This window comes from Hakea prostrata, chromosome 9 (assembly GCF_041222555.1).
Source record: "Hakea prostrata isolate BN-2017 chromosome 9, UWA_Hpros_2, whole genome shotgun sequence".
Classification (NCBI taxonomy): domain Eukaryota; kingdom Viridiplantae; phylum Streptophyta; class Magnoliopsida; order Proteales; family Proteaceae; genus Hakea; species Hakea prostrata.
Genome location: NC_142608.1, coordinates 12,069,354 through 12,087,918, shown reverse-complemented (window position 1 = coordinate 12,087,918; position 18,565 = coordinate 12,069,354). Strand labels below are relative to the sequence as shown.

Genomic DNA, 18,565 nt, shown 5'->3' with positions numbered 1-18,565 from the left:
CTGAGATCATTATCAAATACATCCCAAGTTTCATCATTTCTTCACCTATTGCTAGTACTGAAATTTTCTAACATAGCATGCTTCATTAGATTACTCATCTAGTAGAGAAGCTATAGGAGCCAGTGACTAGAATCTAGCCTATCCATACATGCATTAATTATCTATGAGAAAGAATAGTCATGACACCGATCCTTCTTTTATGAGATTCTTTTTTCCATCTTATTCTCTCCTTTTTATAAAATGTTTGCTTGTAGTTTCTCTATGTGTAATAAAGTAAGTATTTTTTTACAACTAACATGCTTGCTCTAAGGAGGATCTTTCCCTCCAACATTACAAGCAATTCAAATGCCTCATCATCATATTCTCCCGTCACTGGGACTCATAATCAAAACACATGTTTATTTACAGGATCTCCAGGATCACAATCACCACCAGAGACAATCAAAATTGCTCCTCATATTCTTCTTAAGAATACCAATATGAAATTTGCCAATCACGATGAATACATGATCAATGATGATAAAAAAAATTGCCTTTCGATAATCTTTAATTCTCTGGTAGTTCATAAACATAAGCGTTAGAAACAAAAAGCTCTAGTCAGCTCTATCCAATGCTCTTAATGCAGTAGCATTACTTTTTGATCAAGCCAAAACAAAGAGAAGGAAATTCAAATTTTATGTAGTCTTTGAAGGCAACACAAAAGGCATATTCTTTGACTAGGAAGATGAAGGAATATGTTGTCCAAGCAATACAAGACTACCTAATTCCAAGATATAAAGGATATGACACTCCAAAAGAAGCCACCATGTAAGTCAAACTCATTCTTGGCCCAAATTACCACATTGACCCAAAGCTCATGGCAGCACCACCATCACAACCATCTTTTACGGCAATGACTCAAAGAAGATTGTTTTCTACGACCATTGCGAAAATATGAAGAAGAATGCATAATATACAAAAGAACTCGTGTCCATAGCAACCATAATCAACAATCTCAATAAAAGAAAATGCTGAAAAAAAACAAACTCTTCAAAGGCCAAAAATCACATGATAAAAATACTCCAAGAAAAGTTAGAACTCCGCAAACAAATCAAAGAACATGAGGAGGCTATAGACAAAATAAAGCACCGACTCCAAAATACATCTGGAAGCTGTAGAATAGAACCAGTTCTAGAACCATCACAGTTCCTTCAAAATTTCAAAGAAGGCATCATAGGAGAAATTCGGAACATGCTACAATCACATGGAAGAGGTAGTGGGCCGATAAACCCACAAACATCATCACAACCACATATGATGTCACCTTTGGAACATCTTAAATTCGAGGTATAAGAAAGAAGAAAGAAAGGGAAAGATAAGGAGAAAAATCTCCTTGATATGTAGGAACAAACAGAGGGGGGTTCCCTTCCCCCCCCGCCCCCCACCCCAAAGGGAAAAACGTAGGGGGGGTGTTGGGACCTTAACAAAACCCCAGGTTTTGGCCCAAGTCATAAACACATGACGTGGTTCATAGGCACCGAAAATCCATAATTGTCTTTAACCTTTGATTTAAGCTACAACAAGATCCATGCTTGTACCAAACATATAAAATATTGGGAAAACAAGGGGGAAAAAAAAAAAAAAACCGTCTCACACCCAAATGACGTTATAAAATTTAGTGTCCCGCATGCAATTTTTTGTGGCAAACCCATATAAAATATGGGTTAACTCTCTAAACCAAACCAATGTGGAATGGCTCCATACTATATGGCCCAATGTCATGGGGGGGGTTTTGAAAAAAATAAAAAATTCGGGTCCCCGGGGGGAGCTCCGGGCCCCCCCCCCCCCGGGGGTGGGGGGGGCCCATTTAACTCTTCTATATTTTGTGTCTCAAAAATATATTTGGGTAGGGGAGTGGCCATAAAAAAACCACATGGTTCATAAGACAACCAAGAAAAATCACATAATTGTGCCACTCTCCAAGACTAAACCACCGTAAAACTTTTTTCAGAGGGCTCAAGCCTTTTACGCCCCATTTAACCTTTGATCTAAACAATGTAGGATCCATGCTAGTACCAAACATAAAAATATTCAGACTTGATAAGAATACCCTAAAACAGAAAGGTGCCCATGGTCTTGTGGAGGTTTAGTCGATTGTGTTTGAGTTTGAGATTCTAACCCTAACAATTATGGCCCAATCAGGGTAGTCTTAGTTAGGGTCAAAGCCAAGTATGGGTTGAGTATTTGATTTCAACTTTATTAGTTATTTTTTTATTCAATAATGACAACCATATGCTGTTGTATATCATTTATTGTTTTATGATTATGGACCGGGCTAGGGTTAAAGTCAAGTATATGATTAATTTAGCCTCGCCTTGTAGGCCAAGATTGGGGTTTTAAAAACACCTAATTCAACCTGAACTTGTTGCAATCCTAAGGGCTTAACCAAAGAATTAATAGATCACTCTTATGGTTAACAACTTCAACCCAATGTTATTAAAAAGAAAGAAAAAAATCTTAATTTAAGCCAATGGGAGTGTCCACAATGGCATCAACATAGAAAAAGAAAAATCCTACCGGTATTTTTTTTTTTTTTGGGGGTAAAAAAAATCCTAATTTGGTTTTCAAGCTGTTGTGACAGAGGCACTAAGAAGAAGCCAATGAAGAACGCACAAGAGAGCATCAACGTATGAAATGGCCATTGATCTCACCCCCATCTCTTTTGCCGCCACGGGAGTCCCCAGTATATATTACAGAACCGAAGCTCTCGTTCATCTCCGAAGTCCAGGAAACTCATTTCTTTAGGAGTAGCTGAACCAAGCATCATACTTTCTCTCTAATGGCGAAAGATCGAAACGGAAATCTCTCTAGTAGAGATGTCGAAGAAGAAGACGAAGAAGAAAGCAGCAAGGGAAAAGACAAAGTGCCATCGAAGAGAGATCACGGGAAGGGATCCAAAAGGAGAAAAGAACAAGTATCCGACGACGAGGACTCTGACTCTGATTCCGACGGCAGCGAAGATGAGAGGGACCGTAGCCGAGACAGAAAGGTGAGCAGAAGTAAGCACAAGCGCAGACGAAGAAGTTCCGATAGAAGATCTAGAAAGCGTCGCGGCGAGGACGATGCGTCTTCATCCTCGCATTCTTCTGATTACTCGGAGTCTGATGATTCTGCTACTGATTCCGAATCTGATGGTTCGGACTACTCCTCTGAGGAGAGTGAGAGCGAAGATGAGCGGCGACGGAGGAAACAGAGGGAGCGGAGAAAGAGAAAGGAGAGGGAGCTTGAGAAGGAGAAACGTCGACGACGACGAAGGGAACGTGAGAAGGAGAAGGATAGGAAGGGGGGGAAGAGAGAGAGAAGTGAGGAGAAGAAGAAGAAGCATGAGCGTAAGAAGAAAAAGAAAGAGAAACGAAAGGAGGCTGGGAAGAAGGGAGCGGTCACGAATTCATGGGGAAAGTACGGCATTATCAGGGAAACTGACATGTGGTAAGTATTGCTTGCAATTGCATCATTCCGTTATTTGGGTTTTCTCGCTATTATTATTATTGTCTGAACTAGGATAAATATGCATTCGAAGTGTTTCCTGTAATTTTAATGTTAGTTCTTGTGCTTACAACTTTCTGAGGTCCTAGTGCCTAGCTTTTTGAAAAGATGAAAAAAACAAGAAATTGTTTGCTTGAAGTTTTTCCATTCGGTTTGGACTCCTTCGTATTGAATTTGTGATACTCGCCATTTAGACTGAGCTCTAATTAGAAGGTATCACCTTAGGGTTGCAAAGAAATTTGGAGTGGATGGTTGGTGGGTTAGAAGGTTTGATTGAGCCTGCTGCCAAGTCAGACTTAGAAGATTGGACCATTTTAGAGTTGCAGTCCAGCCCTTTCCAAATGAGTTGGTTATAGACTTACAGGGTCATAGTTTCAACTGCAGTTAGCCTTATCCCAACTAAATGGAGCGGCTATATGTGTCCTTTTCCTTCAGTCAGCTCTCTTCAAAGCCTTGCTTGTTTTTCTTTTTTGTTGGATAAATAAACTATCATTACCAAGATCCCCAAAGGGAGAGAGAAAGAATGTACAAGGGGGAGAAGAGAGGGGGGGGGTGATGTACTCCGGCCTTCATGCGGGAGACAGGAGGGTAAAGCCTTGCTTGTTACTAGTCCTAATCATACATGTCTTAACTCACCATGTCTTCCTGAATCATTTGAAGCTTACCCATTGCTCTTTTAGCCACTCCAGTCCAAGGATTACCCGTCTGTATTTGAGCATTTAAAGGCCTTGTTGCACAAATGGCTTTCTCGCAACTTGTCGTGTAACAGAGCTTCTTCTAAGGTAGATCTGATTTGTACATTCCTTAATTTACCCTTTCCAGTTTTACTGCTTGTCTATCTCAACATCGTAATTTCAGTTACACTAGGTTTATCCACTTGTTGTTTCTTCACTGCCCAACATTCAGCTCCATACATCATTGATAGTTTTATAACTGACCTAAAAAATTATCCTTTTGAGTATTAATCGTATAACTGAAGTACAAAATTTTCCTTCTTAAGTATTAAAGCAACATATCAATCATATGACACTCTAGACAGTATACCTCTATGTCATCTATCATATTTGAATTTCTTTCAAAATCATCCTTTATTTCTCTTTCTTTATTATGATTGAATCTAGTCATCTAAAATTTTCAAATTCCGTTAACTCCCTATCATCAAATTCTACCACCTCATTTACAATCCTAGTATTTCTAAAGTTAAACACCATATACTTACTTCTATTTTGCTCATCTGTAAAACATTTTACACCATATGTGGATCTTCAAAATTCCTCGCTCTTTTTTTTTTCATCCATCAAAACATATTATCAGCAAGAAGTATAGATGATGGGATCTGATCTTGAATATCTGTACTCAACTTATGAATGATTAACGTGAACAGATTTGGGCTTAAAGCTGATCCTTTATGTAATTCAACTGTAACTTGAAATTCAATACCCTGCTCCTCCACAGTGCTTGCTCTACTCACCAATCAGTTATACATATCTTTAAGTATGCCCACACATTCACTTGAAACTCTTCTCTCTAATAATTGCAGAATATCTCTCTAGGGACTATCATAAGCATTGTGTAAGTCAATGAAATCCATATGGTGATGAGTTTGGCTCTTTAAAATCAACCAGTGCAGGGACTTACCTGCACCCGCACTATTTGGTGTAGGAAGGTGTAGAGATTCCTTCTATGTCAGCATTGTAGCTATAAATAAATAATTCGTATTGTTCAGTTGAGCCACAGTTTAATGCATGAAAATTTTGTTTCGAGCATTGCTGACTTTTGAGAGCTGTTCTAATTCCCATTCCTCTTTACTGAATTCTTCGAGTAAACCCTAGTTCTGCTTTGCTTGATCTCTCTAGCTTCATTCATGTTGCTGGTTGCTCTCTGCTGGCTCAAGTGTGTTAGCAATATCTTAAGATTAGTTGCAGTCACTCAAGGGAACCATTGAATCATTTCCTAAAGGAGAACCAGACCACAGTTTCCTATGGTTTGGTTTTCTCCTCCACTGGTTGATCCCTGTCCTATTCAAGTTGTTGATGCTGCAATTGCTGGACTACGCTTCTAGTTATTGGATCTCATTTGGAGCATAGCCTGCAACAATTATCTTCCCTCTTCTTATTCCAGATTAGATCTCCAATGGTGGCTGATTTGTCTTATCCCTAACTTTTAGTTTCTTCCCTGACTGTTCTTTCTCAACCCTTGATCTCTATAGACCATTTCAACCATCAGATTACTACCATATTTAGATCAAATCTCTCTAAAAGCTATTGGGAGACTTGATCCTTGTGGCATTCTATTCTGACCATTAGAAACACTAGATTCCTTAATCTTCTTTCCTGAATCCTGATAGCCAAACCCTTATTTGCTGCTACTTTGGTTCCAGTAATATTCCATTATCGAAATACCATTGAACCTTCACCATTAGACTTCCCTACACTCACTTGATTTAACCTAGGGGCGTCAATGGTGCAGTTTGGGGCGGTTTTGGGCTGAAAAACACCTAGCCCTAACACGGCCCATTAGCAAAATAACGGTTTCGGTTTGGTGCGGCTTGGGTTTGGGCTGACTAACAATTTTGGCTAACGGTTTATGGTATGCAAGAAAAAGTACAAAAAGAAATAGTCGAGCATCCTGCAACAAAAGCCAAAACTCTATGCAAAGCAAAATTGCTATCTGTCAATTTGTAGAAGTCACTCCACATTGTAGAAAACCTACCCGCCCTATAGAAATCAAGAACCTAGAACATAAAGATTGCAAGCTTATTCCTTAGGCTCCTCCGGATGGTCCTCCAAAAACAAATCCTCAAACCAAAAACCCTTTTAGATTCTATCTTGTGCTATGATTGATTGTATTGAAATTGAGTTCTTGTTCTGTGAGAATGTAGATTCCCCCCCCCCCCTGAAATCCGTTTATTTTTTGAGTTGGTATTTAGTTTGATATGCAAAAGAAATACCTCTAGATTGGATGAGTATTTACTCAGTTTAAACAAAGTTAATACATTCAGTTGGGAATTCATACTTAATCCTTTTGATTGTCCCTTACTAGTAGTAAAATGACTATTCGATCTTTGAATTCATGCTTAATTTTTGCTGATTGTCTATACCAACTACCTAGTGGTAATATGACAAACTCAAACAGTATTTAATGTAAAACTGTAAAACAGGTTGCAGTTTGGTTACTAGCTGGTGCAGGTTGTGCCCCCTTCAGCCCAAACATAGCCCATTAAGGTTTGGCTCAGGCCGGTTCAAGCTATAACTTGCCGGTGCGGTTTGGTTTTAACGGCTCGATTTTTAACCCCATCAGCAATCGAGTTCCTACCAAACCAATACCCTAATTTGGCCTAAGCAAATTTACCAGCTCATCTCAGATCCTGGCTTCTGGCTTTTAGTTGGATGTTTTGAAATCTAGAATTATATTGTATAGATCCTTCTTATATTCTCTACATTGTTCTCTTAATATCCTAAGCAAATAAATAGCTTTTGTTGTTAGTTCTCCTGGCATAACACCAAACTGGTTATCTGTATATCAGTTTCGCATCTTAGCCTCTTAGGTAGGTTTTCAAATAATCCATCCCTTAAATCACATAACTTCTTAAGTTTTATTCTTCTGTAGTTATTACAGGCTATAGCTTGATATATCACCTATTTTTAAAATTCAGAACCTGAATGCTTTCCCACTTCCATTTGAAAATTTTCTTGTGCTAATAACTTAAGCTGAAAACTTAGTTAGCCAGGTTATTCCATAGATTCCTATGTTTTTCCTACACTTCTATGCCTGCAGGACTGATGTTTTACCTACTTTTGTCTCCTTTTTATCTCCCTTTTCTTTAAAGTGTAGACACCCTACTTTTTCATATGCATCTAAGACCTATGTTTTCTTGATGGTTATTTGCAACCTTTGAAAGCTCTCTTACTATTATTATTTTTAATTTAATAAGTTGTAGAGATAGTTTTTTTCCTCCTCTACTTAATATCCTCATCAATCTTATCATCTTCACTTTTAATGCATCTATATGGTTGAAATGTCTACTTTTCCTTAAGCTACTTAATAGAATTTTCCCCTTTTTTTGTGCTCAGAATGTTATGAAGATTCTCATCATCCCTGGCTTTTCCTATTATTTTCTTAGCTACATTTGTAGCAAATTTTTACATTTTATAATCCATTCTTAGCTTTGATGGTTGCCTAAGTTTCATCATCCCACCAGCAAATTTTCCTTTAGATTCTCTTACAACTTCTTAAGCAGTTCTCTTAATATCTGTAATTCTGTACTTATCTGGTTCGACATCATATTAGTCTCCATCAAATCCCTACCTTCCAGTTTGACTAATCTTTCAGAAAATGTTTCAAGTTTTCTATTTTTAAGATTCAACTTCATATCCTGGGAAAATTCCTTAACATTTCTTATTTTTCAACATTTAAATACACATATCTATGTCTAAATTGTCTATGTTGCATGGTTCAGCTCTCCCTTAGTGTAAGTGTATACTATTACGATCTTTTCCTGTAAACTTATTTGTCCTTTTAGTTAGAGAGGAATCTATTTCAATTTCTGAAGATTATAAATGTCATACTCTTCTTTTCAAAGCATGTGTTTAGTATTGATAAATCATAAGCCACGTCAAATTAAAAACTGAAGTCCCACCCTGACAGCGTCTCCAAACAATATCCTTTATGAACTTGTTCATAACCTTTACCATCCAACATTTCCTTTTAGATCTCTACCTTCAATTATTTGCTCCTTGAATAATCTACCCATGAGTCAGAAACTTGTACTAAGATTCTCATCTAATGCTATTTGGGGTGAGTAGGCACTAATTATACTGATTACCTCTTCTTCAAACACTAGTATGATGGATATTGTCCTATGATTCCTATCACCAATTCTTTTAACATCCACATCATTTTGTTGAATCTTTAGATACTACGATTTCCACTTCAGTTCTCTTATTTGTATCCCTCAATATGCTAAAATTTATATTAATCTAATTCCTTAGTTTTTTTTAACCAGCACTTCCAGTCTATCATATAGAATCTATGTTGATTCTTCTTCTCATATATCTAACAATTCTAAAATCTTTTCCAATAAGTTGATATATCCTAAGATGTTAATCTGATTCTAGCTATTTATCCACAGTCGTCCATGATCCGAGAACTTATATCCATTTAAATCGAGTTCCATCCGCACTTGAGCTAGTTGCTGCATTTTTTACTTAGGTTGGGTTTTCAGATTGAGAAATATCCTTCTTTCATCTGATTGTGTAAGTTTTGAGAGCAAAAGTTTCCCAATTTTCAGATTTCAGATATCTTTTAGACATTATTGATTTCAGTTCCAGTGAGGGTTTTTCTTTTTTAGGAGGGGGGGGGCTTTGAATAGGGGTTGCTCCTTTTTCGATTGAAGTAGATGTGAATTTGGTTATAGTAGATTCAAACATATTATCCCATGAGCATGTTAAGTAGGCCTTCTAAGCTTAGGCTTCAATTCCCTGTTATCAACATTCCCCTCGCCCCAAATGAGTAGGGCCTTCCTTGTGATGGTTTCCTGGGATTGGATATTCTGAATGTTTATGTAGCCAATCGTCATTTCCAGGCAGTTATAGGGCCCTTTCTAATTCTCTGTTGAACTTTTCCATGCTCTTCTAGAGTTCCTGCTTGCTTTACTTTCTTGGGATTTGGTTTTATTGAAAAAGTTAGATACTTACCTTTTGAATTCTCTGTCTTGCAATCATACTGTCGTAGCGTTTAAGATCCTCTGGGGGTAGAAGTCTGGTTCATGATGATTCAAATTGGCTCTACATGTAGAAACATAGTCTTATTACATGTCGAAACTGTTGGAGATAATGCTTTGGTGACCTAGGAACTGGGAAGTGGAAGATTGGATCTTTTGTTGCCTCTTATAGCTGCTCTAGAAATCCCCCTCCCCCCGTTTTGTGCTATTCATAGTCTAGAAGTTGAATGCCACTGCTATAATCACTGTAGTGGTAAATGCTGCTACGTTATCAATCCTATGTTTGTGCTTCCGATCACGTTTTCCTTTAGTGCAAATAGAGTAGCTAATTGTTGCTATTGTCTCTCATGCTGTTTATGTCTGAAGTTGCTAATATTATGTGCCCCTGCTATAGTATATTTGGTAGTAAATGTGGATATGTTACTGATCATGTGGTCATAATTCTATGCATGCCTTCCTACGAGGCAAATAGAGAAGCTCATTTTTGCTATTGGCTCACACTGTTGTTTATGGCTTGAAGTTGCTAATACTTTTGTGTACTGGTTCCTTGTTAGCTTTGTTGGTGCTTTACCTTTTTTCTTCTTTCTCTGATAAATCTATGTTTTCTTGGAGGAACAAACGACCAGAGTTTACAGCGTGGTTGGCAGAGGTAAAACAGGTACAATCATCCTACAATGCGTCTCTGTTAAGGAGAAAATTTTCTATTACTAGCATTGCTTATTTACCTTTCAAGGTGTGGGGATTTTGTGGTTGTGAAGGGTTGATGGTGCAACTGAAGATCATCCTATAATATAGCTTCGGGTTTGGCAGCTTAATGACAACCTTATTTGCAGCCTAAACAATAATGCAAATTGGCTAAATCATACTTTTTGCTATGTAAATTAAATTGTACTATTTTTTTGGAGGGTGGTGGAGTTACCCTGGAAAATGTCTAACATGTGACAAAATGGTATATTGTATCATTTCCCCCCATTAAAAGGTACCATTTATGTCTGATGTCTTTGATTGTACAGGTAAAATATTTTATGGTGTTCTGCTAACTTGAGTTAACAAAGTTAATACATTCCTATGGAGATTGCTAGTATTCTTTGTAAGACCTTGAAATTTGCACTGCAGGTAAACCTGGAAGCTTTGTCTAATCGAGAAGAAAAGGAAATGTTCAAACAGTAAGACACCACACTGACGTTCTTACTATAGTGAACAACTTTTGATGAAGCAAAAAATAGAAATAAATATCCTGCATGGTAGATGCCACACTCTGGTTTTGTTTGTATAGTATTCTAGTATATGAGCTAAAAAAATTGCCTCTGACAGATTCATGGAGGACCACAATACAGCTACCTTTCCTTCAAAAAAGTAAGGCTTTGATCCATTAGCATTCAAAAGCTGGTTCATTAATTCTAATTGACACTTGACATGGTTATTCTACTATAGCAGAAAATACATCCCTTTGTTGTCCATCATTCTGTTTTCCTTTATATTCCACCATATTGTTGAGCAAGTGTTCTTCTATTTAAGCACATTAATTGTAAGTCTTATAGGTATTTGCTGAATGCTTAATATTGAATTTAAGTTAAAACTGATATTTTTTGTAGTTACACCTATGACTTTAAATTCAAGGACAGAGCAAGATTCATTTAGCTGACTCATTCAGTTGGGATGAGGCTCAGTTAGAGAGTTTTTGTTGTTAAAACTGAAAGCTATCTTCCACAAACCTTTTCAATATTCTTATCAATAGTTTTTGGGTATTATATGCATTCATCTTGTGTTTTGTCTTCTTTCTGGTTTCGCTCAGTGTTAAGTCCCAAGGTATTCTATTAGACAGAAGGTTGGTCTAGCCTTCGATCTGAACACATGCTGGCAAAGCGCAGCTATGAAGCTCAGTTTGGGTTGTTGAGTTTAGACCTAAGCCAAAGCTCAAATAGTTGATGTATAGGATGTCATGTGGTATCCTAAGCAATGTTGTAAAGCATATGAGTTTGCGGTTTTAGACTCCCCAAGTGAGAAGATTAAATTTCTTAGGATCTTACTAATGTAACCTCGGTCTGGGGTTAGGCATAATTGGGTAAAATCCCTAGACTTAGGTTAGCCGAGGAAATTCCAGCAAAGGGGAATGGCTGAAACTGAGGTTTTGGGGTTGTTCTTGGGCTCAAACAATGGCTGGACTTGGGTTAAGGTCTGAATTTGGATATTTTTAAGGTGTGAAAATTCTGCAGAAAATCCCGAGGAGGAAATGCGCTGCAGAAATTTTCAGATTGGCCAAATACTGATAGGAATAGGTTCAGTAGTTTAGGGCAACTCTAGGGAGGGTTGAATGTGATCCAAAGGGGCTGGGAATTAAGGTAAACAGGGGAGTGGGCATGCTGTATCGCAGGGAAGAAGAAGAGAAGGCGAAGGGCTACAATGGTTAGGGTTAGGGATAGGGCTGGGAGGGTGCTTGCTATGGTTGAGGGAGATGGGGAGAGGTTAAGGGACTTCTAGTAACTCACAACACTTGCTGGAACTTGTAGTTGAATGCTTGAAGAAGAAGATGAAGATCTTGAATTGAGGAACCAAGACCACAAAACCCAGCCACAGGCCACCCTAAGGGTCCCACAACTTTCTCAAGCCAATTCTCAAATCAATCTTTATTCATTAATCAAAACTGCCTAAGCACCCAACGACTAGGCCATGTATAGCCTTCAAAACCCAATTTGATTTCACTAGGGGGACTCCCTAACTAATTGGGATCCAACAAATACTTACTAAATTAGGACTCAACTACTAATCTCAGAACAAAACCTCTAAGATAAAGCCCCTTAAGATAAGTAACCCTATCCTAACCAGCTAACAACCTTATCATAACCAACAACAAACAAATGACTGAATAACTTGCCAACTAGGACTCCAAATAAAATAAAAAAGCAGAATTAAACTCCAAAATATTAGCTGGACCTGATCCAACTAAGTAGGGCTCAAGCCGGGGGTGGAAAATGACCAATTTGCCCCTGGGCTTCAGCCCCTCTTGGTTTGGCTCCTACTTCCACATGGGCTTGGGCCTTCTTTTGACCTTGTCTGGGGCTGGTTACACTTACTCTTACTATGTTTAGCTGCTCTAATCTGATCCAACCCAAGCTAATTCAATGTAGATGAAGTTATGCAGATTTAAACATATGTTTAATTAATTTGTGCTACTTTAACATGTAAAAAAAACCTTATGGTTGCAGGTATTATGATTTAGATGCCTATCACAGGCGTAAAATGGAGAAAGAAATGAAGAGAGGTTTTAAAAAATTTTTGCCAACTGAGCGTGTAGTGTTCAATGATGAAGAACAGCGTCGGTAAGTCTCTGCTAATTTGATATTGAGTCTAAGGTTCCTGCATAAAATTAAGATGTTACCACACCCTCCCCCCACCCCCTTCAAAATCTCTTGCTTTCCTTTTTTTCCTCGTCTTTGGGTAGAATCCAGTATGAAATGCTGTGTGGTTTGGCAAATAAAATTATGATGTGTTATTATCTTATGTTAATTTAAGTGGAAACTGAGTAGCCAAGTTTTCAAGTTGCTTTGAGAGGAGACAATTCAAAAAATAAAAATGTGAAATAGAATTTTGTTCATGGGGATGGGGGAGTTGGTGCTGAGGCAGAGGGTATTTGGGATGTTTGGCTTAACTTTGGTTGCATTGGGATGGATAATGAAGTGGTGAAACTTGATGAGAGGGATTCTGCAAAGGTGGTTGGTTATTTTAGGTTACTCAAATCATAAATAAAAAAAGGTGACACAGGATGTTTTTCTGATAGAATTAGAATAAGATGCATGAAATAGAGTGGTGCATCTGCAGTTTAATGATTTTCATATGCCTTTCAAACTTAAAGAAAATTTCGTAACACAGTCATAAGCAACTGCAATGTATGGTGCAGAAAGCTGGCCAGTTAAGAAGCATCATAACATCAACTCAGTGTAGCAGAGATGACGATGTTGAGATGGATGGGTGGCAAAAGCAGGAAGAAATTAGTAAGGAATGATTGTATTAGATCTGGTTTGAGAGTTGCTACCATACATGATTAGGTAGGGGAAATTTGTTTGAGCATGGCCATGCTCAACAAAGTCTTTGGATGCCTTTGCATGGAGAGTGATTTAATTCAAGATTAGAGGAACTAAAAGACCTGGCAACCTAAAATTTCTTAGGAAAAGTGAAAAGAGACATGCATAGCTTGGGAGTTGTATCTAGTATGACCTTGAACAGAGCTGATTGGAGGTCCCAGGCGCATGTAGTCTGCCTCATTTGGTTGGGATAAGGCTGAATTGTTGCTGGCCTCTGGAATGGGGAATGGGGAATGGTTTCTGTTTCTGTAAATCTTAAACAGAAGAAGCGATGAGAGAATACTTATGATCAGAACTTTATGCACGTCTCATGTTCCTGTGTGAGTAAAGCTTCCTTCTACCCTTATGTGTTGAATGTGGGTTCAAGACTTGGAAACAGCCTTTCTGGAGGAGGAGGATAAGGCTGACTACATTTGTTCCTCACATACCCTACAGTAGCTGGACTGTCATGCATTAGCATGCTCCTTATTCTTTTTGCATTGAATCTTTTCTTCAAATACTCTTGAACTGAATTTTAGTATCAAGCAAGTTGGATGTGCACATTTCAGCATTGTACATGTTTTAACTGTTAGTCAATATATTAAGAAAAAAGACCAATCCCCATTGAACCAAGTTCATTGAACAAGCATTGAACCTAGTCTAGCCAGCCCCAGAAGGGCTTGAAGAAGACTCAAAATTTAAGTTACTAATTTGACTTAGTTGATCTTTGACCAGTCAAATCCTACACTGCTTAGTTTCTAATTTTGTTAGTTACAATATGATTATTCTTGTATATCTAGAAGTCTGGATGAAAAGCCTCCATTAGTTCCGATTTTCAGTTAGCTAACCTTCTCTTTAGTTGCTAAGTTTTAGTTGTTTTTATTTCTTAGTTTTTATCTTTTACTAGTTATATTTGTAAAGTAGCCTAGGCAATTAAATAGGCCGACTTTGTAAGAGATAGACAAGGAGATATTGAATAAACTTTTGAGTCCAATTGCTGCACTCCAAGGAATGCAAAAGAATCCCTGTTCAACAGCCGAGGCCAAAGGCAGACCTACGTTTGGGACCGGAGGGGGCCGTGCCCCCCCCCCCCCCCTCCATTTTTTGAAATATTTGATTAGTTTTTTTAACTTTTCCAGTTTTTCTCTTCCAATATGTGAAATATCACTATTTGCCCCCCTCCCTCTGAATATTGGGAATAGTTTTTAAACGTAAAATAACGGGTATAAATGTCATTCTTAATTAGAAAGCAACTCCTCAATCCTTATTTATTCTCTCCTCTCTCCTCTTCTTTTCCTATTTATTCTCTTCTCTTTCTACAAAAGTGGGCCAAGGAAAATTTGAAAAAAAAAACTTCTCCATAATTAGGTATTCAAAATGTCATTTCTAATTAGAAACTAACTCCTCAATTCATATTTATTCTCTCCCTCTCTTCTTTTCTTCCTATTTATTCTCTTCTCTTTTCTTTCTACAAACGTGGGTTAAGGAAAATTTGGAAAAAATCTTCTCCACAATTAAGTATTCTCTCTCTTTTTCTCATTTTTTTATGTTATTCTTTTTATTTTATTTTAGTCTTTATTTCTTTTACAATTCTTGTTATTTGATTTTATATTGTGAGTAAAATATCTATAGTTGGTAAAGTAACTACCATTGGTTTGCATCTCCCACCAAAAAAAAAAAAAAAAAATTTTGCTTTAATTTGCCTATGTTAGAGGGGGAAAATCATTATCAATAATTAACCTATTTTTTAAATATGTGTGGGCCCCACAGAATGTGGATTATGATAAAATAACTAAGAGGTGGGTCATGCATGGGCCACACACAATATATGTGGTGAAAAAACATTAGTTCTTCACCAATGGGGAGGTGATCTGGACTCTCATTCCCCCCCCCCCCCCCACCCCCCACCCCACCCCAATTTTGAATCTTAGTTCCGCCCCTAGCTGAAGCAGCTGTAGGTGAAAGATGGGATATGTTTTTATTACCCTAATAGTTTTTTAGTTGCAAACACCAACATAGAAATGTATCTTTGTAGGAATTGAAGTTCTGATCAAATTCTTTTTATCCTTCCAGGCAAGAACTGCTGCGAGAGCGTGAAAAACATAAAGAGGAACAGGTGGAAGCTCTAAAACGCTCTATGCAGAGCGGGATGGTAAGGACTTCCTATCCTGCTTTTTTTGCTTTTCATGCCTTGACAGACTTCTTAGAATGCTTTCTGAATTATTTTCTCTTCCCTGCAGGCACAAGCTATGAAAGAGCAAGCTCAGCTAAAAGAAGAAATGGCTTACCAATATAAGATCGGCAACTTTGAGGTGAGGAAAATGGCACTTAATTTACATCCAGTTTGTGAGTTTGTGATGAAACTTCAACTGCATTCTCCTAGGTAACTGATATCAAATTTGTTCCGATTGTAACTCAGGCTGCTGCTGCAATTCAAAGAAGGTTGGACCCAGATGTTGCTATGTGAGAGGCCCTTTGATGCAAACTGCTGTGGGTGTTTGTTGTTGGCAATCTCTATGTGGGGTTGATGACACTGACTGCATTGGTTGATATGCATGGTTTTTTGACTCTGATGATAGACACTGAAGATTGTCAAATTCTTTGCAATTTTAACCATAAAGGCTAGCTATAAAGTAGCACAAGAAAATCAAACTTGATGGTTTCCTATCAGAATGCTGGTGCAGGAGCCAAGGGAGAGGATGTAGGATATCAACATGGATTGGAAATTTATTTATGGTGAAGGTGGTAATTTGGCGTGGTTTGCGCATGACCAAGCAATGGTTCTTTTTTCTACAAAGAATTATATATTGGTTTACAGTTGGTTTTGTACTTAATGCCATCACTTTCAGGGAGGTTTATTAATTTTTATAGGTGGGTTTTGCTCGTGAATATGTAGTGGATGGACGTGAGAGGAAGAGGATCTTGATTCTGTGTAATGAATAATGATCATAAGACTGAACAAAAATATTAAAATAGATAGATGATTAATTTATAACATTTTATTGAATTAGGTTGTCTGTCTGAATTGGACCATTGAACGTAGAACCAAATGAGTTGTTCTGTTCTTTGGCTTAGTTTAAGTACAGAAGTAAATACTTTCTAACCTAGCCCAGTTGCTTGCAGGCCAGTGTATAGATTAGTCAATAGTAAGACAGTAAAACGGTTCTTAATTTGAGTGGAGATTTGAATAATTATCCAGATAACGCCTTACCAAATAAGCAATCGGATATAATTAACAAACATAATTAGCTTTTTCTGTGATTCTCCAGGTGGCACCAAGAAAGCCTTGAAGCTTCTGGCATGGATATGATTGGATGAACCTCGCATTCAAGATTTCAAGGTGCGCAGCAAGCAGGTGAGAAAACATTGGCACGTTGATGCAACCAATGCTGGAGTAAGAGCTTCACAGCAGTGGTTTCAACTCATAATCTGAATGGGCCCGACCCTGAGTAGATTCTCATGCCAAAAGCATTTCAGTCAATGATGTGCTCTGCTTGCTTCATTGGCCCCAGGTGTTCTGTAATGCCAAGACATCTTTGGAAAAATTCATACAACTGCAATGCGTTGGTTGAAATGACATCTCTCTCTCTCTCTCATATGCTGATGGTGCCCTGAGTAAACAATGGCAGCCATGGGCCATGCCATCTTTAAGAAAACACAAAGTTTCCAGAATTCTTTCTCACTCTATAGTGAGTGGGGTGGAGCCTCTAGTCCTAAAGCTTTAAAGGGACAGCGCCACCTTAGATCCCCCATGGTCCATGCTACAAGTAGTTCTTTCTGGAGCTCAAAATCAATGATAGCAAGTTAAGGTGGGGACAAGATTTAGGTCAGTTAGTCTAAAGTTCTAAAAGCTACTTCTTCCATTATGAAATCAAAGACCTTGATTTCTTCTGTCATGACCCCATGTCGGAGAGTTGAAAATGGCAACACACCCACAACCACAACCACAACCATATACAGCACCAGTTTGACTACTATGGCTCATGGTTTGTTGGATATCAATTGAGCCATATGGAAATAAGGACAAAATGGTCACCTATTCATCTTTTAAGGGGAAAATATATTATTTGTAACGTAATTTGCATCAATTCTTGAAATAATTAGTACCCATTAGTCCAAATTCTCTATACAGGTGGAGGTGATAGATATTCACTTTCTATATAGGTCTCATACACAAGTGGATTTTTCTCTGTCTTGGATCTTTTACTTTGAAATAAAATATTTATATTTGCCTCGTGCTCCTCCACGACACATTTAAGAGGGGAAAGACCAACTTGAGAGGTCTGAGACTTATATAGACAGTGTAGACCTGTTCTGCCCATATCCAAATATAGAGTACGTGGGCTTTTTGTTGGCTTTGTCTCCCTTTGTCATATGTTTCAACGTTCAACTGATGACATAAGCTCGGGGACCTTCTTAAAACCTTCCATGGATGGTTTCCAAAACTTTCCAAACGTGGATTTATTTATCTTTAGATAGCTTTTTCATATGCAAATACTAGTCAAAAACAAACCAATAAAAATCCACTATACTACAAGAGTCGTGTGTTCATCTCTAACTGTACTGTGTGTGAGGAAAAAATTTCAGAGTTAGGAGGAGAGGTTTCAACTTTTTGGTCAGATTTTGCGGCCATTCAAAACTTCCATGTGTCTTCTACTGTTTCTACCCTTTCTTCTCAAAACTTCTTTTATTGCCCTAAGTCTCAGAACCAATGGCTTTGCATTTTATTAACTTACTTTATCAAATAATAAGAATGAGAAAACAACAAAGCAAGCTGTTTTATGTCTTTGAAAGACACTTGGTTTCCAATATAAACAAGAAGTTGGGTAAGCAGCCTGGTTTCAGTGACCTTGAAAATGGCTGGGGAGATGGAGGTAAACCATGGAATAAGCAGAATGAGCAGCTCAAGCCAGTCACCAAGAACTAAGTGCCCGGCTCCTTTTCTCTGCAAGACATATGATCTCCTGGAAGAACAGGAAGAACAAGAAGAACAAGAAGAAAGAAATGAAAGACATGATCATCATGGAAGAAGAATTGTGTCTTGGAATCAAGAGGGAACTGGGTTTGTGGTTTGGTCACCTCAGGACTTCTCCCAGTTCACCCTGCCCAGATACTTCAAGCACAGCAACTTCTCTAGCTTCATTCGCCAGCTCAATACTTATGTAAGTATAGTTCATAGCTTTCTCAGTTTGCTCTTTCTATTGTTAGAATCCTAGAAAAGAAGAAGGAGAAAGAAGGGAAGGTGGGAAAACAAAGT

The 18,565-nt window shown here is 38.0% G+C and overlaps 1 protein-coding gene across 1 annotated transcript; it reads left to right on the top strand.

Moving 5' to 3' along the window:
- The first annotated feature begins 2,607 nt into the window (after positions 1-2,607).
- On the top strand, positions 2,608-16,630 carry LOC149004673 (nucleic acid-binding protein). The gene is made up of 8 exons (XM_089168026.1): positions 2,608-3,468; positions 9,860-9,905; positions 10,364-10,413; positions 10,562-10,603; positions 12,454-12,567; positions 15,382-15,460; positions 15,549-15,620; positions 15,728-16,630. Exons 1-8 carry the CDS (start codon positions 2,819-2,821, stop codon positions 15,773-15,775), a joined length of 1,101 nt encoding a protein of 366 aa, XP_089024152.1. The 5' UTR covers positions 2,608-2,818; the 3' UTR covers positions 15,776-16,630.
- The last annotated feature ends 1,935 nt before the right edge of the window (positions 16,631-18,565 follow it).